This window comes from Lissotriton helveticus, chromosome 7, assembly GCF_964261635.1.
Source record: "Lissotriton helveticus chromosome 7, aLisHel1.1, whole genome shotgun sequence".
In the NCBI taxonomy this organism is placed as follows: Eukaryota; Metazoa; Chordata; class Amphibia; order Caudata; family Salamandridae; genus Lissotriton; species Lissotriton helveticus.
The window spans coordinates 1,075,876,995-1,075,904,667 of record NC_136068.1 but is presented as its reverse complement, the minus strand read 5'-3'; the positions used below and the strand labels follow the sequence as shown (position 1 = coordinate 1,075,904,667).

The following is a 27,673-nucleotide window of genomic DNA, read 5'->3' as shown; positions in this document are numbered from 1 at the left end:
AAAATACAGTAAGTAGGTAGGCTGGAGCAGTCCTTCAAAATGCATGTCTTTTTTTCAATGCCGTAATATGGGGAAAGTGTGATCACAATTCCTTACGACTCCATTAAATACAATTTGTTGTAGCTCTTATCGTGACTATTTTAAAATGTATTACATTTAATGAATACTGATAATGTTTACAAAAGCAAGCATATATTTTAAAATTTAAAAGAGCACTGAGGTTTGCAAGATAAGCAGTTATAATCTCGGTTGTGGAATTCTGAAACACAAGAGATGGCGGTACTCACAGGTGTTCAAACATGTTGTCTCGGGTAAGGCGAGGCGATCCGTCTGACGAAGAAACTGTGCGTGAATCTGAGAGGTTTAGAGATGCAAATATTACATATGAAATAGCATTGATTACAAGATATATACCACCAGTGCAACTTATATATCCAACATATAGGGCTGCTTCCCTAATATTAAATGTAATTCAGTGTCCAGATGGGAAACTACCCACAGGATCCTGGCATGGAGCTCATCTGAGTCAAACTTCATACCAAATATCGGAGCTGATAACCTTCAAGAGATCCTGCTCTGCCGAGTAACACTATGGCAGAGTTTTTGGCCAATCAGAGATTCTCCGTTTTGTCAGTTTCCACCTTCTCAAATGTCCCTTTTATGTGGGACTAGGTTCGGCCTGATGCCTGCTACATGAATGAGTGAAGGCTTAGACAATCATGGACTTCCCATGCTGCCAAATGAAGAAGTACTGCCTCTAACTGCCACATCAACAAGCAAGATGTAGGTAAAACAAGCACTGGCAAAGGCACCAGGATCTTAGCTCTGAGACGTATTGACTTTGTCAATGGTGTGTAGTCCATGTTATACAGCATTGCCTAAATAGGAAGGAAAAAGCGTATGACACGTCTGCTTTTTTTTCTTTTTATTTTGCGATTTGGATCAGCAAGTTAAAAGATTTTTTTCCACGAAAGCACTTTTTTGAAGTGTGGATGGAGGTAAACGAAGCAATACAGAATGAGGTGATGGCTATGAGAAACAACAGTTGAGAGAGAGCAATGTGGAGCTGGTGCGGAGAAGCTCACGGGGCGACAGAAAGCAAAAACGAGTGCAGGAGGAGAAGTACATGAGGGAAACAGCTGGAAAACACATGCTCTCTTGGAGTGTTTAACCAAAAAGAAAAAAAGCAGTGCTTGTAAATCGAGCAGTGGAAGCATTGAAGCCAGCCAATCAGAAGATGTGGTGAAGAGGCCTTGTTCCATGGAAAAGACAAATACAAGATTTACATGCTGGGCCATGAATAAGAAGCTGGCAAATGTGAGTAACAGGAAAGCCAACCAATGGTAAGCAGTGGGCGGGATCCAAGCCCCTGTATGGTTTTAGTAAGCCCACCATAGATCTTTAACATCCAGACAGCTATGCTCGACCTAAAAAGACTGCCCGGACTCCTTTCTGCCCCCAATGAGAACTCTCCAAACTCTCTCTCTTTCTGTGGTTGGCGTGGCAGTACCCAGAAATCTTCACAGAGTGGTAGATAGTATTTATGGAGTATGAATGCATTTTTTATTTTATACATTTAGGTTCACTCACATACCTTCACAAGGCACAACCTCAAAGCCGCGGTCAGTGTCCAAGGTGAGTGTGCCCCGGTCTGGCTCAAGGTGCGACTGGGAGCTGCTGAGAGAGTATTAGGGACACATACGAATATTAGATTTCATGAGTCTGCTGCAACTAGAACAGCAGATTGTATAGTATAAGGGTGCAACAGAAAAGAAACCTCATTATTAAAGAGAGTACCCATTGTCTGGAAATAACCCATGCCAAACCTAAAATATCTTGGTAACCCCACAATTATATACAATAAAACATCTCCCCTAAGGTTAACCCAATAATCACGCGGAACATTGATTGGACCCACGGCCAGAGATCACTTGTTGATGCACACACGATATGAAAGAGTCCAAACCACACATTTATACAAACAAAGAGAATCTCCATTGTTACCCACAGTCAAACTCTCATCGTCACCCACAATCACAAAGAATCACTAGTGTTAAATAGAGGCAGAGCAAACCCTGTTTATCACTAACTAACACAGAACACACCTCGTTCCACCCTAAACATAAAAAGCAGCCACTGGCATTCACAAATATAGAGAACCTCAAAGTCACCCACAATCAATGAGAACCCTTCATTTTCCCCCACAATAATAGACTGTATAAATCCCAAACAAGAGAGAACCCCTATGGTCAACTATAACTACAGACACAATGAATCTCTCACATACAAACTCACGCACTCACGCTGAGAATCCACGTTGTCTCTACAATCTCAGAGAGCCCTCATTATTATTCAGAACAAGAGAAAATCCAAAATATGTTTACCTGATGGACAGGGAGGTTCCCAGATAGTTCTCCTGGCCTTGGCTGGTGATTGAGTTCTTGCGAGGCGGGGTTGCTGAAGAGGCCTGGTAACTCTCCTCCAGGTCACTGCTGGTGCGGTGACTCAGGTCTTGCCACGACTGCCATGAATAGAGCAAGAGAGCAAGTTACCACCCCTGAAATGGTAAAGCAGCACCATAACAATCTATTGTTGGAGGGCCACAGACAAGGGAGTTTAGAAGGGTGGTCAAGCGGAGAAACTCAGAGATTTTTGATGGTGTCAGAGGAATAAAGTGGTTCAGGAATGAGAGCCCAGAGAAGAATGAAATGGTTCACTATTGGTTACCTGAAGAACACGATTAGCACTGGAGCTTGGATGGGGTCAGTCAATAGAGGTTGGAGAAATAGAAGTGTGGATTTGCAGAGGAGTGACAGTATTTTGGAATGCATTGAGAGCAACCTGATTGTCTGCCCACTCCACCCCACTAAATGTGCAAATTAAGAATTAAATAAGAATTATTGCCTCTGCTAAGGCATCAATAGCTGTCAGTTTCTATAGTTCAATTATAGGTTTAAGCAAAAAAGGAAGATGAATAATGAGGGCAAAGGGTAATTAACAACTATTAAAGCCATACAGCATTATGGCAAGGTTATTGGCACTTGCCCTGAATCTCACCCTTCACAAGCAGACACACACATTGTTTCTGAGAAACATCTATTACAACACAGGCATTACAACGTAGTGCCTTTACAACGCAGTCAGTACCACAACTGCAACGTTACCACGAGTTCCACTGCCTCGCAAGTCATTACAATGACTTGCTTTAGGGATTGCGGTGTTGGACTGGTGTTGGATTTTAAGTCCAACACCTTCTTTACTGATACACCAACTGGAGTTGGAATAGTACTTTAAACTATTCAAAGTCCAGCGCTTCCCTAAAGCAAGTCGTTGCAATGATTTGTGTTATAAGGGAACTCGTGGTAATGACACATTTGTGGTATTGACTAAGTTGTCAAGCCACGCGTGATTCCGGCCTGCGTGGTAACAATGCTAGTCATTGTTTCTGTTTGCTCAGAGTTGCTGCTCCTTTCACAAATACTTACCCACTCTCCCCGGTTTTGCACATGAAACCCTATGTACGTAGCATATGTGGCTATAGATGCACATGCTTAGCATACTTCTCCCATCTAATTTTGGGCTTGGAAATCTGCAAGTTGTTTTTCTTTAAAGAAGTCTCGAGTGGTTAGTTCTGGTGTGACTTCTCTTGGTGTACACTGCGCATGGCCAGCTAATTCATGCTAGATTGTTTTCACAGAGTGGGTGTTAGTATTTATGGAGTATGGCTGCAGCTAAGGTGCATGAAGCAGAATGTGCGGTGAATACATAGTAAATAAGCAATCTGCAAAAGACAAAGGTTTCGGGAGGAGGGCAAACACTCGAATGTACAACTCCACATGCTACAACAGATGCTTACAGGGCAAGAAGCATTTTCTATTCATAGCATGTGGCTGTATATACACATGCTTAACAGAGTGTAAAGCAATGCTCTCCGGAAGATGTGGCTAATGTATGGATGATGCAGATGCCTGAAATAAGGTCAACACTGTTTAGCCCGCCAGGAATAGTTGACTGGCTAAGATATCTAGACACTAATGCTTGGTAAAGGTGAGTGGTGTTCACCAAGTGGCTAGCTTACAAATATGCATTAGTGGGATGTTACCTAGAAAAGCCAAGGCCGCTCCTTTCTTAAGGGTGGCATGTGCACTGGGTGGAACAGGTAGGACTTTGTCTGTTTTGTTGTAGCATGTTTGGATACATTAAACTATCCACCTAGCTCTGCCTGCCTTGGAAACGAGATGTCCTGCCACTGTAATACACAAGGGTTCTTTTGACATCTAATGCCTGCAGTGCTGTCTACATGATGAGACATCATTAGAAAGAAGATTAGGAGCTCTATAGTTTTGTTAAAGTGGAAGGCTGGCACCACCTTAGAGAGGACCTTAGGCTAGGTCCTTAGGACAGCCCTGTCCTTGAGGACCCGTATAAAGGGTTCTTGCAGAGTGAGTACTTACAGGTCTCTAATGCATCTGAGAGAGGTAAAGGCAGCCAGGAAGACCACCTTCCAGATGTTGAGCTGGAGGGGACATGAATGCAAAGCTTCAAATGGTGGTGCCGTGAGACTCGTGGAAACTACACTGAGATTTCACTGGGGAGCGGTAAGGACTTTACAGGATTCAACCCTCTTGAGACCTTCCATGAAGTCCTTTACCCCCAAATCACCAGATTTCTAGAGAGGGACGAGTTTTCCTCATTCTGCATATAGGCTGCAACTGCAGCTAAGTGTAAGCGAATGGCATTGTAAGTGAGGCCTGCTTTTTGCAAATGTGAGAGGTGACTGATAATAAAGACAGTAGGCTTTACAGGGTGCAGGTTCTTGGTAATACTGTGGTGAACAAACCTTTTCCATTTTGCAGCAGAACAGGCCTGTGTTGTGGGCTTTAGAGCATACTTTAAAGTAGACATACATTCATGGGGAGGGTTCAGTCACCCGCATTCTAGAACCACAGGTGCCCAATTGCTGACCGAGGAGTAAGAATTGCAACAAGCAGATTTACATCTAGCGCCATCCCCTCAAATTGTACTCTAGACCCGAGTCTTTTATGTTAAAGCAAAAGCCTGTCATGTCTACATTGTCGTTCACTTGTTGTTTTTGAATCACTTGAAGCAAACTAATAGTCACTTATGTCACGATTCATTTCGTCATCCACTCGAGCACCTGCTATATAACTATTAAGATATCGGTACTTCGAGATCGGTGCATATTGTCATCGCAATTAAACCTGAAACAGAAATTGTCACTGTATATCCTAATTTTATTCGTCTTGTGAACAAAGGCTTATGGCTTCCTTCAAGGGAACCAATGTTTCTTGATAAAATTGATACCCAGGTTTCCAGGAATATAGGGTTTCCCCATTTGTAAATTTTGATGTTCTAAACACTTAGCAGGACATGCCCTGTCCTTGCACCCTCTCATTCACCCAGCAAAATGTAGTATTGTTTTGAAACAGATTGAGTTTAAAAAACAGATTTCAGACAACATTTGAGTGAAAATGTAGTACTCAATGTACGTGTAGCAGAATATATTTCTCGCTCCAGGTATTATCATCCATTTGAACAGTAATTGTGGTATGGGTGCCCAATATACAGGGTTTTAAACAAACAGTAACACGTTTAAGAAGGCAATAGACCGGTTGCTTCCATTTCTACAACATTTAGGGTCAGTAGCAGTACCGGGAAGACTACAGGTTAAATCAAGGAGCAGCCCTTCCAGTCATTGACCTTGAGATGCCAGTTGTGGCACCACTAGCTAAGTGGTGGCTTGCCAGATGTATAATGGGCATTCATAGAGGGCAGCGGTCACCCCCTGGGTAGCCTATGTGTTCGATCATGAGGGAGGCCCAAACAAAAACATCATATTGCTACAACAAGCTCAAACATAAATACAAATGGGCCTCAAGGGTGCTAAAAGGCAGATATCTTCACTTGATTCTTCAAAACCATTAATGTATGTGCATCTTCTTTGAGGGTGGATGACAACACAGGTAGAACCAGCCCTGTTTCTACTGGATTGTGTGAGAGGTGCACCTAGTGCAATAAGAAAGAACCTTGTATGAAGCTGAGTTTGTTAAGGGTCATGGACTCTTCAGAAAGCTGGAGGTTCAGTGTGTTATGCTGCATATATATGGGTGGAAGAATGCAGAAGCAGGTCTTTTCAAACCTCTCCAAAGCTTAGTGAGCTGCTGTCGCTGGTGCTCCGCGGGTAAATGGCATGCATCCTGATGAGCTTGGGTTTCTGTGGTAGTGCACCCTCCGCTTGATCCAGGCTGGTTCCATCAGGTACCTGTGTAAGGAACACACTTGACATTGAAGAGTTGGCTCATTGTTCCATACCACTAACTCAGCCGGCAATCACACAATCTATACAATTCCAGACTTGCCAACCCTGTCTGAATTTCCAGGTGATACTTACATTTTTGGCATCTTCACAGTCTTATGGCTAATCAAATTTCCATTCAGAAATATTCACAATAATAAAAAAAAAACATACTTAGGTGTGCCTCTGTTTCTGAGACTAAAGAACCAACAAACCTTTTACTTTCTAGCAGTTGCACTTCTTCAGTCATTTTAAGGTTGGAATGAGGATTGGCTTCAAGACTATATTTAAGCCTTGGAGGAATGTTGTGGTTCATCCTAGGCAAATTGACCTACTTGGAAGCCTAGAACGTCCGAAAGACTCATAAAGCTGAACCATGGGCAGTCAGTTTAGGCATTGCCTGTCACGTCAGTGACTCAGCTACAACCCTCTCACCCTCTTAGAGTTCCAATATGCTTCCTATTGCTTCAGAGACTAATTAGCCTCCATAAGGTGCCCAATATCCTTTTCATTTGCAATTTTTTTGTTGAATAAGTGCAGCACAATCTATTTTTTGCCCTGATTTTAGTTGTTGTGTTCACTGTATCAGCAATAATAACATCTTTAACCAATGGAAAATGACCAAATTGTCTCACAGTATTCTAATGCTTGTTATATTATGTAAATTTGTAGAGTGTGGCTAATCACTAGTGGGGGTATCCAGGTGCTGAGTAGGGCAGGCCTGGAGAGGGAGGAGTAGATCACGCATGTTTCATCTGGAAGAGCCATGACTTGAGGTGCCTTCAGATGTCGATGAGGGAGAGGGAGGGAAAGGTTCTGAGGTGTTTCGGGAGGTTGTTTCGGTCTTGGCTACAAGGTATGAAAAGAAGCTTTCTCAGCTTCTGGTCTTCTTGACGAAAGGGAGGTGTGATCTTGCCTGGCATGCATGTCGAAGGTGTCTCAGGTTGGTAGAAGTTGAGATGATGGTTGAGATAAGCTGTACCGGTGTTGGGGAGAGCTTTGTAAGCATGGGTGAATAGTTTAAACTTACATCTTTCCTGGACTGGGAGCCAGTGGAGATTGTTGAGGTGTGGGGAGATGTGGTTATTTTGCGGAATGTTCAGGATGAGTCTGGCGGCAGCTTTCTGGGTGGTTTGGAGTTGGCATAGGACATGGCCTGGAATTCTGACATAGAAGGTGTTTCCGTAATCAAGACTACTTTTGATAAGAACCTGGGTGACAATTTGTCTGGTGTTCAGTGGGATCCACTTGAAAATCTTGCATAGCATTTGCAGGATGTGTAAGCATGATAAGTAGATGCGTTGATCTGTCTATTCATGGAGAGGTTGGTGTCCAGGATGATCCCAACATTCTTGGCATGGTCTGCAGTGGAGGGTGGGGGACTAAGTTCAGACGGCCACCAAGAGGTGTCCCAGGGGGAGTGATTGTTGCCAAAGATTAGGACTTTGTTTTTTTCGGCGTTAAACTAGAGGCTGTTGTTCTTCATTCAAGCAGCGACGTTGCTCATGCAGTTGGCAAAGTTTGTTTGGCTTTCCTGGTTGAATTGCTAAGGGAGGGAATGAGCTGTGCGTCGTCGGCTTAGCATACTATGTTGATGCTGTGGGCTCTGATGATGTCCACGAGGGGTGTAATGTAGACGGTGAAGAGTGTTAGGCTGAGCGACGATCATTGAGGGACTCTGCAGATTTGTCTCTTGGGTTCTGAGGCATAAGGGGGAAGTCTATCTCAAGTTGTGTCCTTGAGCAAGTAGGATATTCATTTGAGGGCTGGTCCACACATACCCACATACTGAAGCTTTCTGATGAGTGACTTGTGGGAGACTGTATCGAAAGCTGCAGAGAGGTCGAGGAGGATGATTGCAGCTGTTTCTCATTGGTCATAGGATGCTTCTGATGTCATTGGTGGCTGCAATGAGGGTGGTCTCTGTGCTGTGGTTGGTGTGAAAGACTGATTGAGAGCTGTATAGGAGTTTTTTATTTTTTATTTTTTATTTTATTTATCAGTTTTATTCCATAAAGTGAAGAAGAAAAGATTGTACATCAGTCACAAGCATGCAGTATGTAAATCTTAAAATTACAGAGGTGGATCTAAAATGCAAAGCACAAAATTAGCACAGCATTACAGGTGCGTCCAAGACACATACAGTATAGGTAGATCTCAGCATGCGAGAATATCAGACATTAAGATGCAGAGTCAGTACATGGTAACAGAAGTCGTTTTTGTCAGATCTGGATTTTCATGCAGGTACTCAGACAGCGGTTCCCATATATTCGAGGGTTTAGAGACAGCAGGTAGTTCCTCAGCATATATCAAGAGCTGTATAGGAGTTGATGAAGTTCTAGGTGGTCTGCGAGTTGGGTATTGATGGCTTTCTCAATGAGTTTAGCTGAAAAAGGCAGGAGTGAGATGGGTTTGTAGCTGCTGAAGGTGTGGGGGTCTGCTGTTGGTTTCTTCAATAGGGCGTTGACTTTTGAATTTTTCGAGCAAGACAGGAATGTGGCTGTGGTTAAGGAGGTGTAGAGGACAGCGGTGAGTGTGGGGGAGATGATTGTTCTTCCAAGGATGTATTTTAGGTGGGGGCATGGGTCTGAGGGGGTCCTGAGTAGATGGAATTCATCAGGGCGCTGGTTTCTTTGTTATAGAGGGACTTCCAGTTGCGTAGCTGCTGCTTGCCGATGAAGGTGGTGTTTGGCTACTCGCGGGAGTTCATATCGGTATTCTGTGGGTAGATCTTGGCAGCCTTCTGTACTAAGAAGTTTAAGAGGTTGTTGCAGTATACTTGAGATGGGATGATGATGTTGGGAGACGCAGGATTGGAAAACTCCTTGACCATGGTGAAGAGTTCTTTGCCATTGTTGGAGCTGGCTTTGAGTCTGAGAGTTAAGGCCTTTTTTGTGTCTTATAGTTGGAAGTAGAGGTTGAGGGCAGCTTTGTATGTGGATATTACGGTGGTGTTCTTGTTGAGTCTCCATTTTCTCTCTAGTTGTTTGCAGTGGCTCCTTGATTCCCTGAGGTCATTTGTGTACCTGCTGGGTCGTTTGTTGTTTTTGTGTGTCCTGTTTCTAGTGGAAGCGGTGCAGTTGGTGGAGTCTGCAAGCCATTTATTGAAGACCTTGTTCTTGACATCCATGTTCTCAGTGTGGTTGGGTGGGATGTTCCTATAGGGTCCAGTTTTTTCCTGATATTTTGCCCCAGTGTCTTAATGGTGCTTTGGGTTTTTCTGGTGGGGTGGCTTGGTGGGAAGGTATCTTGAAATGTATGATGTGGTGGTCAGACCATGTGAGTGGGGCCATGTGGGTGGTGGTGATCCTGTTGTTGGAGGAGAAAATAGGGTCAAAGATGTGGCCTGCTATGTGGGTTGGTCCTTAGACCAGCTGGGTGACTTCAAGGTTGCTGAGGCTGTCAAGGAAGGTCATGGAGTTAGGGTCTGTGGTGTCTTCTAGGTGGAAATCGAGGTCCCAGAGGAGGATGTAGTTGGTTGATCTGATGGAGAGGGGAGCAATGAAGTCTGCAATGTTGTTGCAGAATTCCGCTCTGTGGCCCGGGGGGTGGTAGGCGAGGGTTACCATAAGGGTGGCGTTGCAGCTCGTTTGTATTTTGAAGTGGAGGTGTTCCATGAGGTTGGTGTCAATGTCCATGGAAGTGGTGCAGTCAATTGTGTTTTGTGGATGATCGCAAACCCTTCACCTGGTTTGTGGGGTCTGTCCTGGTGTATGATTTTGTATGCAGGCGGGAGAGCTGCAGTGAAATCCGGGTTGGAGGCTGGGTTAAGCCATGTTTCAGTCAGGAAGAGAAGGTCGGTGTGTTGCCGTTGAGGAGGTCCCACATTTTGGTGGAGTGTCTCCCAAGGGGTTGGATGTTGAGGAGCATGACGGTGAGTTGGTGCGGGGAGGTGGCATGGATCGGTTGTTTGGAGGTAGTGGTGTCGGTGTCTGAGGTGTTTAGGGTGAAATTGCAATGGGTGCAGGAGAGAGGTCCTACTATGGTGCTGGAGGATGCACAGCAGCAGTGTGTTTGCCAATGTATGTTATTGAGCCACAGAGGACAGCGGAAGAGTAGTGGCAGCATTCGTTATCTTCAGTGGTAGCTGTGATTGTGGTGTTGCGTTGGATAGTCTTGAGGCCAGGGTTCTAGGCGCTGGGTGCAAAAGGGAGCAGGTGGGTTTTGCTTTGGCGCAGTGGTGCTGTGAATGAATTAAAAAGATGATCTGGTGGGCGGGGCTTCTGTTCACTGGAAGAATGGTGAGTTGGAAAACCCCAGACGAGAAAACACAGACAGCAGTGGGGTCACTTAGCCGAAAGGTGGAAGCTGGATTAGGATGGAACAAGGAGGCCACTGGCAGGTGGCAAGCTAGATGTCCAGGTGCCTACTGATGTGGTCATGCTGCAGCCTGCATTAGGTGGGTCCTGGGGTGAACGGGGCTTCTGTTGGCAGGAAAAATGGTGAGCAGGAAAAACCTGGCCGGGAACACCCGGGCAGCGGTGGTGTCACTTGGTCAAAAGGTGGCAGCCGGATCAGGCTGGAACAAGCTGGAACTGAATGCCACTGGCAAGTGGCTAGCTAGGTGTCCAGGTGCTTGTAAATTTGTTTAAGACTCATGAGCCAAAATGGTATATATACTTAACATTTCCCTCATTTGGTTAGTGTTGAGGTTAATCTTCCAACATTTTTCTTCAATGTACTTCTACTGATGTATGCTATGGAAGAGGCCTCACATTCCCTAATGGTATATTTGCTGAAGTTGTCTTGTGTAGACATTGTTGCATAAAAAGAACACCAATGTTGCAATAGGCACAAATGTTGAGTGAGAGATTGGGCTTGCAACTGGTACAACACATAGGACAATTCAGTATTCCCTGTATCTCAGTGCTTCCCAAACTTTTTCGACCTGTGGCTCCCTTGACCTATTGGCCATTGTCCGTGGCTCAATACTGTTACTTTCTTTGGACAGTGGAGGGAGGGGGGAGGGTATGGGGGGGGCAGAGGGTGTAAGCCTGGCCTCTGAATACTTGCATTTTTCACCCTGAAAATAATTGGGATGAAGTTATTATAATCATATAAGCAGCACATCTAATACAATATTCCTAGTTACACTTCTTTGCCCATGGCTTTTTTAGAGTACCCTCTCAAACTTTTGTATCCCACTTACAATGCTCGATAGCACCCATATGCATGTAGGCCCCATTTCCAAAGTTTTTCTGCACTTGAAGAATATATGTATGCACTTCCATTTCTACCCATGTCATACGCGCCAACACACCTGTATCACTAGGGTGACTCATGATTTTTGAAATCACATACAGCTTTATTTTTGCTGTCTCCTCACTAATATTGCCTCCAAATCAATGCAAGTAAAATAAATTCCTCTTATTTTATTTTTTTAACGTCCCTCTTGCTTCCAAATGTTGGCATTATGCCATATATGAACTATGGTACGAGCTCCTAGTCAACATCAGACGCTCCCCTACTCTGCACACCTTCAGGAAGCGCCTCAAGACCTGGCTCTTTGACTGATCCGGATCTGCACCCTCGGTCCCTCCCCCCCTCCTGCCCCACCAGCGCCTTGAGACCCTCACGGGTGAGTAGCGCGCTTTATAATCCCCTGATTGATTGATTGTGTGCTGAAAGAAATGGGTACTGGAAGCACCAAGTACAAATGTCAATACTAATAATACTTATTTGTGTTTAATAGACATGATAACTGTACTCTTCTAATAACTTGCATTGGTGTAAAATGCATTTGGAAAAAAAAGAAACTATTAACTAGTCTAACAAAATTAATTAGGCATCCTCCGCTTACTTTGGGAGTGTTGGAACATTGGGATCCAGTGAAATAAGGAGGTCATGTCCCTCAACATGCCATCAATTAAGCACAACTTCTACAGCTTAATTCATGTCACTTACAAATCATCATCATCATGCATTTAAGTCTAATCAGTTTAACTGAAGCCAACAGACCCTTCAACTTTAAATGCATTAAAGTGCTTGGTGCACAGCTCCCCTGGCTAGGTTTGATGGCTCCCCAGGGAGCCACGGCGCACAGTTTGGGAACCACTACTGTATCCAGTTGAAGGCACCTATACAAGCTGGCTTTTGTGGCTGTAGGGTGCTATGGAGAGGGTATCACATACTCTACTGTCTTTTTAGTGTGATAGAGTGTGTGGCTTCTAATACGTTCTTGAGGACTGATGAGAGTGGGAAGACTTTCACTTCTTCCCTCCTGTGGTGGAGCGAGTAGTATGGCTTCTATGATGCTGTCCTGCATAGGGGGAAGTAGGACGACTGGCGTCCAATACTTTTTGCCATCTGGAGTGGGCTACGATAAGCAGAAAACCTTCTTCCACTCTACACGTAACATAGTTCATTCACTGCTTCTTCTTGCCCACCTGAGCAGGCGTGAGGCAAATGGAAAGGTAGTGCATGGAGCTTGGGGCTCACTAAGAGAAGTTGAAATGCATGGATTATATTGATTTGAGTGTGAAGAGGGAGCATGAGGAGCTCGGAGCCCATAGAGTACTGGACAAATTTAACGCATATGAAATGACATTTGGGTATATAAATAAAGAATTAGGGGAAAGGGCTATATTTGATCCTGAGGGGATATATAGTGATGGATTGGGTACACAGACAGACAATGGGAGAATTTGAGGCACAGGGACTGTGAAAGGAGTCGACGCAGCCAGGGAGGGCTTCATCTTCTATTAACCTCATTTGGTCCCAATAGACAAGCACTATAGTATATATATATTATGGTAGGACCTAAGGAGCACTGGAAGGGAGCCTTAGTTTATCGCCCCCCTGGACCCAATGCTGGCTTTACTTTAGCCCTGACTGAAATTATTTGCACAGCATATGAAAGCTAAAGAAAAGTTTATTCTATTAGGTGATTTTAACTTTCATGCGGACAATTTAGACCACCCAGAAACAAAGACCTTAATGTCTGATCTTGCCTTACTGGGATTTGCTCTACAGAATAGTGGACCCACTCATAGAGGTGGCCATACACTGGATTTAATTTTTTCAAACTGCTCTACTATATATTGTCATCCCCCCAAAGTAGTTAATTGGTTAGACCATAGTATGCTTGAATTTACCTTCATGGGCTTAAATAAATCAAATAAACCTCCTACTGCCCCGACCATCAAGCGAAGGTCCTGGCATAAGATCACCTTAGAAACAGTGGAAGAAGTCTGGAAGGAGCCGGTAATATTGAATTCTGATGACGCTGAGTCAGCCCTGTCCAAATTTAACAGCACTCTATTAGACATGATCAATCATCTGGCCCCTCAAAAAACAATTAAACAACCCTCTGTGGCCAAGAGAGAGGTATGGTATACAGAATCCTTAAAATTAGAAAAACAAGGGTGTAGGAAGCTGGAAAAACTCTGGAGGAAAACCCATACTAGTGAAAATAAGACCAACTACCAAAAAGCCATGTCTGCTTATTATAAAAATATTAAGCAAGCAAGAAAGAACAGTATCATTGCACAGCTAGCCGAAGCCGGCAACTCCACCAGAGAGCATTATAAAATCCTGCAGACTTTCACCAAACCAATTGCATGTGAAAGTCCAGATGAATTTTCACAAACCCTGTGCAATAACATCTCTCAATTCTTTGAGGATAAAATTGAGACAATCTATAAAAAAATCACTATTGCTCAATGTCACAGGGACCTGGAGCCTCCCAGTATGACCCACTCTGACACACAAAGAGACACCCTACTCACCTTTCCAGAAGCCAGTAATAGTGATATTTGGGCACTAATAAATAGTATGAGAACAGGTTCCCCCCTTGATCTGTTACCAGCTAAGTTAACTGTTACCTTGAATAACATACTTTGCCCCACTATTCACAAGATCTTAAACCTCTCCGACCCTGTGGAATAAACTTCCAACCGACCTAAGACACAATACCAACCATCTGTGCTTTAGGAAAGCCCTAAAAACGCACTTGTTTCAGGAAGTATAACTCACCCTGTGGTATCCTACAGAGGCACCGCATTTCTGTATTTAAGGCGAGCAAAGCGCGGAGATACCCCATGGGTCGATTCTGGCGCGATACAAGCAACTAAATAAATAAATAAATAAATAAATAAATAGCCCAAGCAACATAAATTATACTTGTCACTATGTACCTGTTGATGCACTACAGTGGTGTGATATACCTAGATGATAACAGTACTATATTAAAAATAAGTAAATAAACAGCCAGGCCACTAAAGGCAAACCAAAGTAATGCAATCCAAAATGAGTAGTACAAATCAGGGTATCTGAAAACCATTCCTACCTGCTGGGAGCTCAGCTGCATCCGCCGGAGCTGTTGCTTCAACTCGAATATTTCCCCACTGAGATCAAGGATCTGCCGACGAAGCAAGTCCTTCTCGACCCGTGTCTGTGTGCTCTGAGTTTGGGCGGCATCCCTAGCACCATAGGCCTGTGGAAAACAGAAAACGCAAATTTATGCTGGGGTACTGCAGTTAGGATCTTGCCTTCGAATAGCTGGTTTTAGAGATAATGGAAGGCAGAGGAGGCTGTAAAAGTATCTGATCATTCATCAGTATAAGATAGGAAGGTGCCCAGATCAGAGTACTTCAAGTGGAGGCCCACATCACGGGCACAGGTACTGCTAGACCTTATGAAAATCTTACACAATGCTGTATGTGTCACTTGGTCTGCATCACCATACCTTTTACCTTGAAGATTTCCTATCTGTGATCAAATAGTCTCGGGTTTACCTGATCTCGCTCTTTCTGCAGCTCATCCACCTGGATCTGTAAGGCCGTGATCTTCTCTTTGAAGAGATTGCAATCTACCTCCTTTTTCTGGTTCTCGATCCGCAGTGCTTCCTTTTCCTCTAGATACTAAAGTATAATAGAGGCACAAAAGATGATAAGTGACAGAGCTGTGGGTCCTTCTATATATCACAGGTAGCACAATCAGAGAATGCTTGTGAGAAACTTGTTTTTTAGTTGAGGGGAGGGTGAAACCATACTCAAACAAGGGGCATATAGCTTGTCAGGATGAACCAGAAAAAAATACCACATTAACCTGTGCTTAACCATCTGGTAGCTTGGTAGAAATGCAGTCAGGCTTAACATAGAGGCAATGTGCAAAGTATTTATACAGCACACCTACAGTAGTAAAGTGAAAACACAACACAAAAAAATCCCACACTAATATAGAAAAATAGAATAAAATGTAATAAATAAAATGACAAGAGTCCGATAAGTAGAAATTTAGATATTCAATTTTAAAGATTTAGATAAAAGTAACAAAAAAGGTGCAAATCGCCAACTGAGGGTATCTAGTCACGCTGGACCAGGGCAAAGTCACAAGTTCAGGCTGGTTGCAATGGAGCACAGGCTGGGCACAGGACCAAGTTTGGCCCACTAAGGATGGTATCTTATGTGCTTGGTGCGCTGTCTGCATTGTGTTGTTTTGTGGGGCTTATTGCCGGATGTGGTGGAACCTTAAATTAGGTTGGTACAGCACCTTTAACCCCACTTTCAAGGGTCCAGGACTGGAGGGGCCCCACTTGGAGGATCACTCAGGCTGGCTCTAGGTGCAGGTTCAAGGTGGTTGGAGCATTTTCTGTCCCTGAAGCTCCGATCAGAAGATCAGCCAACTAGCCTTTGGATTCACTCTGGTAGTCCTGGGTGCAAGCAAGAAAGCAGGCCTGAAGCAGCAGGGAAGACCTCTGTGGGCACAAGGCAGGCGTCATGGAGCAGGGCAGTCCTCTTGGTAAAGCAGAGCAGTGCTCTGAAGTACACAGCAGACCACAGACAACAGGGCAGTCCTCTGAGTGTTCTTCTGCTGGTCCGAAAAGTGAACCAAAGTGTTGGTCTCTGGCCCTATTTTTATACCTGGTGCCCCTTTGAAGTGGGAGAAGCTTCTGCAGTCACCCCGGTCCCACAGAAGTGTCTGGAACTTTCTGTCCTTGCTGACAGGGCGCGCAATGGCCTAGTGTGAAGCCCTTTGTGAGTGTGCTTAGGCAGACACTTTGAAGTGCAAGTGTGGTAGTTGATAGCTCCGCCCCCTTCTTGCCTAGATGACCCATCCTGCCATCACCCACTCTCTCTATTGTGTAGCTGTCTAGCAGGAATAAACAAAGGTCAACTGCCACTCACACCTAGTCATGTGACCCAGGAGCAGGCTGCAGGCACCCTGAAGAATACAGTAGACCCCAACGGGGTTGCTGCGCTACTCCTCTTGGACCTCCTGACTGCCTTTGACACGATTGACCATGACACTCTAATACAAAGACTCTATGAAGCCTGCATAGAGGGAACTGCTCTAGGTTGGATCGCGTCCTACCTTCAAAACAGAACTAATGTCATCCATACCCCACCTTTCTCGTCCAAACCATACTCCACAAAAGCAGGGGTCCCTCAAGGCTCTATCATCTCTCCCATGCTTTTCAACATCTACATGAAGTCATTACCGGTACTGATCAATCAATTTCACCTCTCGTGCTATACCTATGCAGATGAAACGCAAATACTCCTTCATCTGGAATGCCTCAAAGACACTGGACAATCCCCAATTTTCAGTTGTCTCAGTGCCGTGGATCGGTGGATGACTTGGAGCCATCTCAAATTGAAAGCTTCCAAAACTGAAATACTCATGTGTAGTGATTGGAAACATTATGACCCGCTTGCTGCCTGGCCTGATGAACTGGGATCACTGCCTAAAGTATTGAAGTAAGTAAGAAACCTCGGAATGACCATGGACTCTAAGCTATTGATGAATGCCCAAGTGGACAAACTAGCAAGATCAAGCTTTGTCACTGTAAAAACGCTGCAACAAATTATCCCTCATTTGGGATTTCCACATAAGGTCTAAGCTACCATCTCCCTTGTTCTGTCCAAACTCGATTATGCCAATAGCCCCATGGATCACCTTTAACAACCATGAAAAGACTACAATGGATTCAGAACTCGGCTGCCAGACTACTCTTGCATATCAAACCGCGAGAACACATCTCACCTGCATTTAAAGCCCTGCATTGGTTACCGGTTGCCTGTAGATCCACGTTCAAGCTGCTTTGTATCACCCACAAATAAATACATGGAATGGGACGGCTCCTTATCAGGAATAAAATCTCCAAACACATTCAACAAAGGAACCTCCACTCTAAAGGGGCTCCTGGCCTCAAAATCCCAAAATACAAGAAAAAAAAACATAGGTGGCACATCCTTCTCTGTTCAAGCAGCCAAACTATGGAACTCTTTACCCCTCAACATAAGATCCACCGACAGCCACCTTATCTTCAGAAAACTACTCAAGTATTGGCTCTTCCCCATATAAGCACCATACTCAAACAGAAATTTACAGCATATCCCTCTGTATATACCATTTATTTTAAGTATAGATATGTACCTTTATTTGTGTATTGCTTTGTATAAACATGTACAATAATTATGTTGCTTTAAAAAAATAAAATTAAAACCAGAGTTTCTCTGGTGCATCTTTGGTCTACATGCACTTGCTTCCATTGCGCATCTTTGTATCTTCTATGTACTCGGATCTGTGTGTATACAGATCCCCCAAAACATACCTTTCTAAACTCTTCCCTCTGACTCTTCCCCTCCAAAACCCATTTTTACTCATCCAAAAACCTCCTACTACTACTATGAAACCCCCCCAAAAAAATCCAAATCCGTCACTCTTCTATTTTTCCACTATTCTTTTCAATCAAAATACCAGACTAACATGTCCACTTCTCAAATTCCATATTCCACTATACTAATTCACCACTAATCCTTTATGAATTCGAGAGTAGGGTGCTACTCGCCAAAGAAGCGTTTCAACACCCCATCAGGGTTACAAGCGCTATATAAATGCAAACCTTTTTCCCTTTTCTACCCCTCCCCAACCCTTCTCAATCCAAATAACTGACTAACATATCCACCACTCAAATTACTTTCATGTTTCACCATACTAATTCAACACTAATCCGTATGGGTTCCAGAGTAGCGTGCTACTCGGCACAAAAGCGCTTCAAAACCCAATCAGGCGTAGCAAGCACTATATAAATACAAACCTCTTTCCCACTTCTATCCCACCGCCTACCCTTCTCTATCCATATAACTGAATTACATATCCACCAATCAAATTACTTCATATTTCACTATACTAATTTTCAACACAAATCCTTTATGGGTTCCGGAGTAGCGTGTTACTCGCCAGAAACGCGCTTCAACATCCATCAGGGGTAACAGGTGCCACAGGAATGCAAACCTTTCTTCCCCTTCTACCCCTACGCTATACTTCTCACCCCAAGTAACTGACTAATATCCACCACTCAAATTACTTTCATATTTCACCATACCAATTCACCACTAATCCTTTATGGGTTTCCCGGGGTAGCGTGCTACTCGCCAAAAAAAAGCAATTCAACACCCCATCGGGGGTAACAAGCGCTATATAAATACAAACCTTTTTTCCCATTCTATCCTTCTACTATCCTTCCGAATCCAAATAACTGACTAACCTATCCACCACATAAAATTACTTTCATATTTCACTGTACTAATTCAACACTAATCATCTATGGGTCACAGAGTAGCGTGCTACTTGCCGTAAAAGTGCTTCGCGCCTTGTCCGGGCTAGTAAGCGCTATATAAATGTAATTACAATACAATACAAAACAAATGGTTAGGACAAGCAAAATGCCAACTTTCTAAAAGTGCAAAAAGCACACAAATGCCTAGACCACTCTTTTTTTTAAAATAACAAAAACAATCAATGAAGGTCAAGAATACTCTTTATTGAATTCCGACCTGGTAGTTATATTTTATACCTTTGACTTCTTTCTTTTACTTTCAAAGTTTTTTTTACAAATATATTCATTAGCAAAGATAGGACAAACTGTACATATACTTACAATACTATACAAACCAATTCATAAACCAAACATGTCACAATATATCTACACAAACTCAAAAAACATCATCACAACAAAAAACACATTAAATTGATGTGTACTTGATCTCAATAAATGAGAGACAAAATCAAAAGGAGGAAAAGGAAGGAAGGAGAGCATAAGGACTGGAGTCAAATTAATGATACTCTTTCATGATGTTAAAGCTAACAAATAGTTCTTGTAAGTAAATTATTCCTTCAAATGTGCCCCCAGGTATGCCTGTGCCTCCAAGTATGCCGACGCGTTTCGATTAAAGGAAACCAGTTCCTGGAATCTCATCAGGGCCTTTTTTTCTTTTGTCAGATTATGGCGGTGGACTGTGAAAGATTGTCTTGTTGTACTCAGAAATCTTTCTTTCTTTGAACCCCAACGTAGAAAAACGCTGTTTAAATCACTCTAGTTGATCAGCTCTGTAGTTTTACGACAAGGAGTGTTTGAAAGTGTACATGTGTTGAGTAAACTCCACATATAACGCGAAGAATCAATAGTGAATCTGCCAACAACGAATACAAAGCCCCCTGCTCCTCACACTTCTAAAACGTTGGGTTCAAAGAAAGAAAAATTTCCGAGTACAACAAGACAATCTTTCACAGTCCACCGCCATAATCTGACAAAAGAAAAAAAGGCCCTGATGAGATTCCAGGAACTGGTTTCCTGTAATCGAAACGTGTCGGCATACTTGGAGGCACAGGCATACTTGGAGGCACATTTGAAGGAATAATTTACTTACAAGAACTATTTGTTAGCTTTAACATCATGTTATGTTATGTTATGTTAAAATTTGTTTTATATAGCGCTCAGCTACTCCGAGGTGTGTCCCAGCGCTAGAAAAACCCAAAGCGGTGTGGAGCGGGAGAGCCAGGCCGAAAAGAAACTACTGAACAAACAGCCATGATTTGAGATTCTTTCTAAATGCCAAAAGGTTGCCATTAGTCCTCAGAGACAGAGGCAGAGCATTGCACAACTGTGGCGCCAAACGTTGGAAAGAGCGGCCGCCACACCGGGCCCGCCTGATAGCTGGAACAGCGGCCAAGGCCAGAGAAGCTGACCTGAGTGCCCTAGATGGTTGATAGAACCCCATCCGTTTGCTGATGTAGTGGGCGCCAGTGTCATGAAGTGCCTTGAAAGCCAAAGTGAGCGCTTTGAAGGTAATGCGCTTTCTGATTGGCAGCCAGTGCAGGGATTTTAAAAGGTCACTGGCACTCGATCTCCTATGGAGGCCAAATATTGCACGCGCTGCGGAATTTTTTTCAATTTGCAGACGCGTTAGGAGGAAGTCCGGGAGGCCAAGGTAAAGCACGTTGGCATAGTCAAACCGGGAGCCTATCAGTGCCTGTACAGTAATTCTTCTGTGGTCCAGAGACAGAAGGGGCAGGAATTTCCTGAGCATTTTCAGGAGGCCAAAGCATTTACCCACTAGGCCAAGCACCTGTGGTTTCAGGGAAAGATCAGTATCAACCTGCACTCCCAAATTCTTGGCTACCGTTGAGGCTACGGAGGGGGGAAACATGTCCGCCGGCCACCAAGACTTCCAATTCGGGTCCGGAGGACACCCAAAGAAAAGCACCTCCGACTTGCTGGAATTGCACTTAAGGCTGTTCTGTTGGAACCATTGGAATACAGCCTCAAGACAACCACGGATGCTCTCCCCATCAAAGTCCGAGTTTCTGTCACAGGCGAAGAGGAGCTGGGTGTCGTCAGCGTATGATACGATCCGGGCCACCAGAGGGGCCATATAGATGTTAAAAAGAGTCGGGCTCAAGATTGAGCCCTGGGGAACTCCTACCTCCAATGACGGCACTGTGGCTGAGAAAGGTGGGGCCCAGACCGTTTGTTGGCGGTCAGCTAAAAAAGACTCAAACCAACTATACACCGTCCCCCTAAGACCAATCTCCCGGAGTCTTAAAAGGAGACGGCCGTGGGGGACAGTGTCAAAAGCTGCTGACAGATCTAACATGACCAGCATTGCCTTGCCCCCAGAGTCCAAGATTTCTTTGATGGACTCCGTGACTTTCAGCAACGCCGTCTCAGTACTCATATTGGACCGGAAGCCCGACTGTGACTGGTGCAGGAGGTTATTAGCCTCTAGGAAATTTGAAAGAGTCCGGTGAGCGTGTTTCTCCGCAATCTTTGCGAAAGCCGGCAAAAGGGAGATAGGCCTATAGTTGGCATGGGCCGTGGGGTCCAGATTGGGCTTCTTCAGGAATGGCACGATAAGGGCCTGTTTCCAGGCCTGGGGGACCACCCCTGTGCTAAGGGATAGGTTACGCACCGGGTTAACTAAGGGGTTGATTACTTGTGCGACTTTGGCGCAGAATTTCGCCGGACAAGGATCCAAAGGGGAACCAGACTTTAATTGCGTGAGGAGATCCAAAGAGGCTTGTGGGGGGAGGGAAACATGAGAGAGTCGGGTTCTTCTCAATTGAGATCGGTGGGGGCAGCGCCGCATCCTGAGCAGCCGCCGCACCCAGTGATGAGAAGGAGGCTTGGATGGTTTTTATTTTGCTTGCGAAAAAGTCCGCTAGCTCAGAAACCCAGCTTTCAGAGTGAGAGCTCTTCGGCATACACAGAGAAGGAGAGTTAAATTCCTTAACTATCAGGAAAAGATAGTCGCTTCCTCGATTCTTCTTGCGAAATAGGATTTTTTTTCCAAGATGATATCGCGATGGTATTCCTTGATGGATTCCCTATATTCCTCCTTAGAAGCCAGATCGTAGTGACGATGCCGCGCTCTTTCAATTTTTTTGCACTGCCGCCGCTTCTCTGCCAAGGCAGGAGAAAACCAAGGGGCAAGCGAGTTCTTATGGTCCGCACGGACCGGGGCAAGTTCGTCTAATCGTTGAGCAAGCCATGTCTGCAGATGTTTCAGATCAGTCTCAAGTGAACCTGACCGCTGGCAGGGATAAGTAGAAGAGCTTGTGCCAGCATGTCAGGAGAGACCAGGTGGAGAGCTCTGGAGTTCTGCCACTGACGAAACAACCCACTCCGAGGTGCCCTATCAACGTGGGTGATTTGAAAATTCACTAAGAAGTGGTCAGACCACAGAACAGGTAAGGGAGGGGAGGTGTCTAATGGAACAGTAGAGAACACTTGGTCAAGCATATGGCCCTTAATGTGGGTAGGGGCAGCAAGACACGGCGAGAGTCCCAGCGACGTGGTAGTATCACTGAGTTTAATAGTGTCTGCCTCCTCCTCCCTATCCATATGGATATTAAAATCACCTAGAAGCAGACAATGCTGTGTTCTAAAGCATAAAGCGGAGACCACTGAGTGGAGCTCTTCATGGAAACGACCTATGTGGCCTGGAGGTCGGTAGACCAAAAGCCCTGAGCAAGATTGATAAGGGGACAGTGTCAGCGAAAAACCCAGGGGTTCGCACCCCTGAATGTCATCGGTGGGAATGATAGAGCACGCAAAGCGCTTATCCACTACCAACGCAACACCCCCGCCCCTGCCTTTGGTTCTGTCCTTCCTCAAGATCACATAGTCAGGAGGGAGAGCCGAGGCTATGTCCGGGCCTGAATATTCCGCTAGCCACGTCTCAGTCAGGAAAAGACAGGTGGGCTTGGTGTCAGACAGCAGGTTGTAGATGTCTAGAGCATGCTTTCCTAGAGACCTAGTATTTAGGAGTAAACAAGTACTCTTGTTGGGAATGGATTTAGGAGTGGAAATGGAGCCCTTACTTGGTGACCATCCACAGTTAGGACAACGCCCTTTGACCCTACGATGTTTGGGAAATACAATACAACAATCTTTCCCCTTGTCCCTAAGTGCCAAGAGTTCATCCCGGGTGTATATTAACATTTTCCCCCCAGACAAAATCGCCCCACCCAACCTCGTCTGCTCCCGTCCACCTCCGGGACGCTGACGGGCGCAGACGGGCTTTCCTTTGGTGCTCCTTAGGCGCATCCGCTGCTCGCGTCTGCTGCGCGGAGGTGAGGGGACCTAGTTTTAAGGCGTCACCGGCGCAGGCAGCAACACTAGTCTGCCGCCCAGCGCGCCTGCCTCCCCCCAAGATGGCCGCAACAGTGCGAGGCCTCCAAGTCCCAGAACACCCTTCAGCACCTATTCGTCTGAGTGGGTGACGGACAATGAAGGCTGAGCAGCGCGGCAGAGGTAATAGGGATGCGAAGGGTTAATGGAAGATGTAAATACTAATAGTGAGAGGGAGTCCTAGAGTCACCCGGCTTTCCGCCTCAGGTGATTCGAAAGAGCGAGAGGAGCGTGAAATATAGCAGTAGAACAGAACAAAACATCATGAAAGAGTATCATTAATTTGACTCCAGTCCTTATGCTGTCCTTCCTTCCTGCCTTTCTTTTCCTCCTTTTGATTTTGTCTCTCATTTATTGAGATCAAGTACACATCAATTTAATGTGTTTTTTGTTGTGATGATGTTTTTTTGAGTTTGTGTAGATATATTGTGACATGTTTGGTTTATGAATTGGTTTGTATAGTATTGTAAATATATGTACAGTTTGTCCTATCTTTGCTAATGAATATATATGTAAAAAAAGTTGAAAGTAAAAAAAGAAGTCAAAGGTATAAAATATAACTACCAGGTCAGAATTCAATAAATTCAGTATTCTTGACCTTCATTAATTGTTTTTGTTCTTTTTAAAAAAAGAGTGGTCTAGGCATTTGTGTGTTTTTTGCAATTATAAATGGTCCAGCCTTGTCCACGTCCAATAAGGACCTAACTCCTTTGGGTTACAAAACAAACTTTCTAAAAGTGGCATTTTTCAGAATTGTAACCTAAAATCTGACTTTACCAATACAGAGGGTTGGAAATTACAATACTTCAGATACCAAACTCAATATTACTACTTACTCCCAATTAAAAGTTAGCACTCATTAAATGTAATAAGGTAGTCCATTGTTATACAATGGGAGAGACAAAGTACATGTCCAATTTTTTAAATACACTGCACCCTACCTTATCGGCTATTTAGGGCCTACCCTTGAAGTGACATATGTATTAAAAAGGACACTTTAGGCTTAGCAAAAGCTTTATTGTGCCACGTCGAATTGGCAGTTTAAAACTGCATGCAGGCTGCAATGGCAGGCCTGAGACATGATTTATAGGGCTATGTAGGTGAGTGGTACAATGAGTGCTGCAGGCCCACTAGTAGCATTTAATGTACAGTAACTGGGCACATGCAGTGCTACTTTACTAGGGACTGATAAGTAAATTAAACATGCCAATTGGGTGGAAGCCAGTTTTACAATGTTTGAAGGAGAGAGCACAAGCACTTTAGCACTGGTTAGCCGTGGTAAAGTGCACAGAGTCCCAAAGGCCAACAAAACGCTTTCAGAGAAATAGGAGGAGTGAAGGCAAAAGGTTTGGGGGTGACCCTGCAGAGACAGCCAAGCCCAACAAGGCTTCAAGGAGATGTTAAATTTGCTAAACATTTCTGTGGATGCAGAGCCTGTATCTTTTATCTACATGTCTTAGTTTGATACTCTGGACAGTCCTGGTGAAGGTTCTGTTTAGCCTCTTTGGCGACTGCTAGTCAAAAGAGTGAGAAAATGAATGAGAACGTTGGAGGAAACAATGGTAAACATGTATGCTGAGCAGGCTGCAAAATAAATATTAGGTACTTTGCATTTGCAGGATGCAGCACCACAAAGATGGGTGCTGTGTTCAACCAGTAGATCTGGGGATCAAGTAAGGGGACAAAGACTGGAATTACAGGTAAGAACGTCTTGAGTGGTCCTAGAGCTTGGAAGGCCCTAGCATCACCATCATAAGCAAGTAGAGGCAGACAGCCATCCTCCTCTGCTTCCCCAGCCTCAACAAAGAAAAAGGAATAGGAATACAAACAAGGAGGACATATTTGACTGTAAATAAGGTTTCAAGGGAATACACCTGCCTCTATAGAAACAAAAGAAATGGGGAGTTGGTAGAGTAGATGCTGCAACGCAGTAAGAGGATCTTTTTCTCTAGAAGTACCTTCTGGAGAAGAAAAGTCCATCCAAGATACTACTGCCTTTTCGTCAATAACACTCCCCCTATGGAGCATAGCGTGAGGGATATGTTGATAAAGACAGAATGCAACACTGCCATGAAGACTGTATGTATGTGGTATTGCTATAGCATGAACCAGATCAAAAGGCAGTGGAGCACTGTAAAATGTTAAAGTCCTGCATAAGCTAAATCAGTGATAGGAGAGGTAGCTGTTTTGTAGACTTTTAAAGCATTGTGATGTAGTGTTCTTTAAAGAAGTGTCTTCAATTTTATTTTCAATTGATGCAGTTTATTTATTTGCAGCATTTTATAAAGCACGAACATGACCCTTTTGGGTATCAGAGTGCTGTACTTATAGCAGTCAGGACATACATAACAGGTAAAATTCAAGGGAGCAAATGTAGGGAGCAATGCAAGACACAAAATCAAATACCATACATCACAACGGCTTGGTGGATCAAGGATCTAGATAAATCCACTTGAACATAATCAAGCTGATTGACTAAAGGTAACTAGTGGAGGAATCTATTCTTTAGAAGCTTTCTTACTTCTTTTTTGAAGAAGGTGGAGGAGGTGTTTGTCTTAATTTTTAGGGGGAGTGCGTTCCACATTCTTGGTGCTAGACTAGAGAAGGAGTGGTTGTAAGTCTTCTTTTTGTTGAACTTCTGTGGCTTCAGCAGCAGGGAGTTGGAGCCTCTTGAGGAGCAAACTGACACCCAATAATTCATGTTTTCCATCCGGGTAGACCTGTGTGTTGTGGTGGATGGTCTTATGAGTCATGCAAGCTATCTTCAACTGGATTCTACCTTCAAACGAGAGCAATTTTAGATGGTTGAGGTCAGGGGTAATGTGGTTCAAACTCTTGGATCCTGTGATGAGCCTAGTAGCTGAATTCAACGGGGTCCGTAGCGGGGCCAGCCTTACTTTGGGTAGGCCTGCCAGAGTATCGCTCCCGTAGTCTAAACAAGAGATGATAAGGGATTGGACAGCTAATTTAAAGTCAGCAGGGGGGCAAGAAAGGTTTGATTTTCCTCAGTATATTTAGTTGGTAATTGACTCCCCTGGTGATGGCACAAATATGATCTTGCACATTTAGGTATTGGTCCATCATTATTCCTAGTGATCTAGCGATATCAATCACATGTGGTACGCAGTTGAGAGCAGCGAGTTGTTTGAGCTATTCTTCTTTGGGGGCGGGGTGATTGTGAGGGGTAATCAGTAGAAATTCAGTTTTTAGAGTGTTAAGCATGAGGTGGTTGCGGATCAGCCATTGGTATGTTTTCAGCAGGGTGTAGTTGAGCAGTTTGATACCTTCAGGTGAGAAATTTTCAGATATAATTGTGTATCATTGGCATACATGTGGTAGTGAAGGTTTGAGAGCTTCAGAAGTTCAGAAAGAGCTTCCATAAACAGGCTGAATAAGGTGGGTGAGTATGTGAATCTTTGAGGCACTCCAATCATGACTGGTGTGGTGTCAGATAAGGTTTGATTGACTTTAATTCTTTGTGCTCTGTTATGAAGGAACGAGGCAAGCCAGTTTAAGACGGGACCAGATTGCCCAATCCTCTTCTCCAGAAGGTCAACCATATTATCATGTTTGACTTTGTCGGAGGCAGAGGAGAGATCAAGAAGTATAAGTAGGCAGGGTTTGTTTTGGTCTAGCAGTCTCAGGGTGTCATCGACAATGTATGTTAGAGCTGTTTCAGTTTTATGGCCTGTTCTGAATCCAGATTGATGATGATCGAGGAGTTGAAATTGTTTACTGTGGTTGCAGAGTTGTAGGTGTACCTATTTCTCGAACAGCTTAGCTAGTGTCGCAATGTTGGTGATTGGGCGGAAATTATTGAGGTCAGACAGAGCTGCATTACTTTTTGGGGAATAGGGGTGACCTGTCCTATCTTTAAGCAGTCAGGAAACAATCCCTGAGAGAGAGATGTATTGACAATCTTTGTGCAGAGAGGGTGTATGGAGGGGCTAAGCTGTTTGATGAAGTTGATGGTTCGAGGGTTTCATTGTAGTTAATATTCCAAGTAAAGGGGGGAGGAGCCAAGATGGCCGCGGAGACGGACGTGTAGTCTCCCGGCTCCCCGAGCCTCTGTTTCCCTCGCAACTATCCTGTCCACTATCCTGCTATTCCGTGCCACCGGGATGTTTGGGAACGTTTTCTGATGCTATTGGTGTTCCTCCGGTGTCCCTACCTGTCTGCTAACCTGAGGTTTCGTCGAGATGCCTGCCGACGTTTACCCTAGCCCTGGACCCGGGACCTGCGATGCAGCGCGCCGCCTGTGGCGGCTGCCGCTGCGGGGGCCGATCATGCTGGAGCAGCGCTGACATCCTGTGTTGGTCGATTGGATCTGTGGTCGTTTACACCGGGCGCTTGTGTGGAGGGTAATGCTGGACAGTTTGTAGTCTACTTTTCCGCTTCCATCTGCGGGACCGGAAGGCGAGCCGCGCTTTGTTTCCTCC

The 27,673-nt window shown here is 44.4% G+C and overlaps 1 protein-coding gene across 7 annotated transcripts in view; it reads right to left on the bottom strand.

Moving 5' to 3' along the window:
• CARD14 (caspase recruitment domain family member 14) overlaps positions 1-27,673 on the bottom strand; it is a 630,897-nt gene that overhangs the window by 58,552 nt on the left and 544,672 nt on the right. For all 7 annotated transcript variants that reach the window (XM_078654066.1, XM_078654065.1, XM_078654070.1 and 4 more), the window contains 6 exons: positions 15,052-15,177; positions 14,604-14,750; positions 6,161-6,283; positions 2,385-2,521; positions 1,595-1,677; positions 288-354 (listed from right to left, as the gene is read on the bottom strand). In XM_078654066.1, the coding sequence (XP_078510192.1) occupies positions 288-354; positions 1,595-1,677; positions 2,385-2,521; positions 6,161-6,283; positions 14,604-14,750; positions 15,052-15,177 (683 nt within the window). The remainder of the gene's footprint in view (positions 1-287; positions 355-1,594; positions 1,678-2,384; positions 2,522-6,160; positions 6,284-14,603; positions 14,751-15,051; positions 15,178-27,673) is intronic.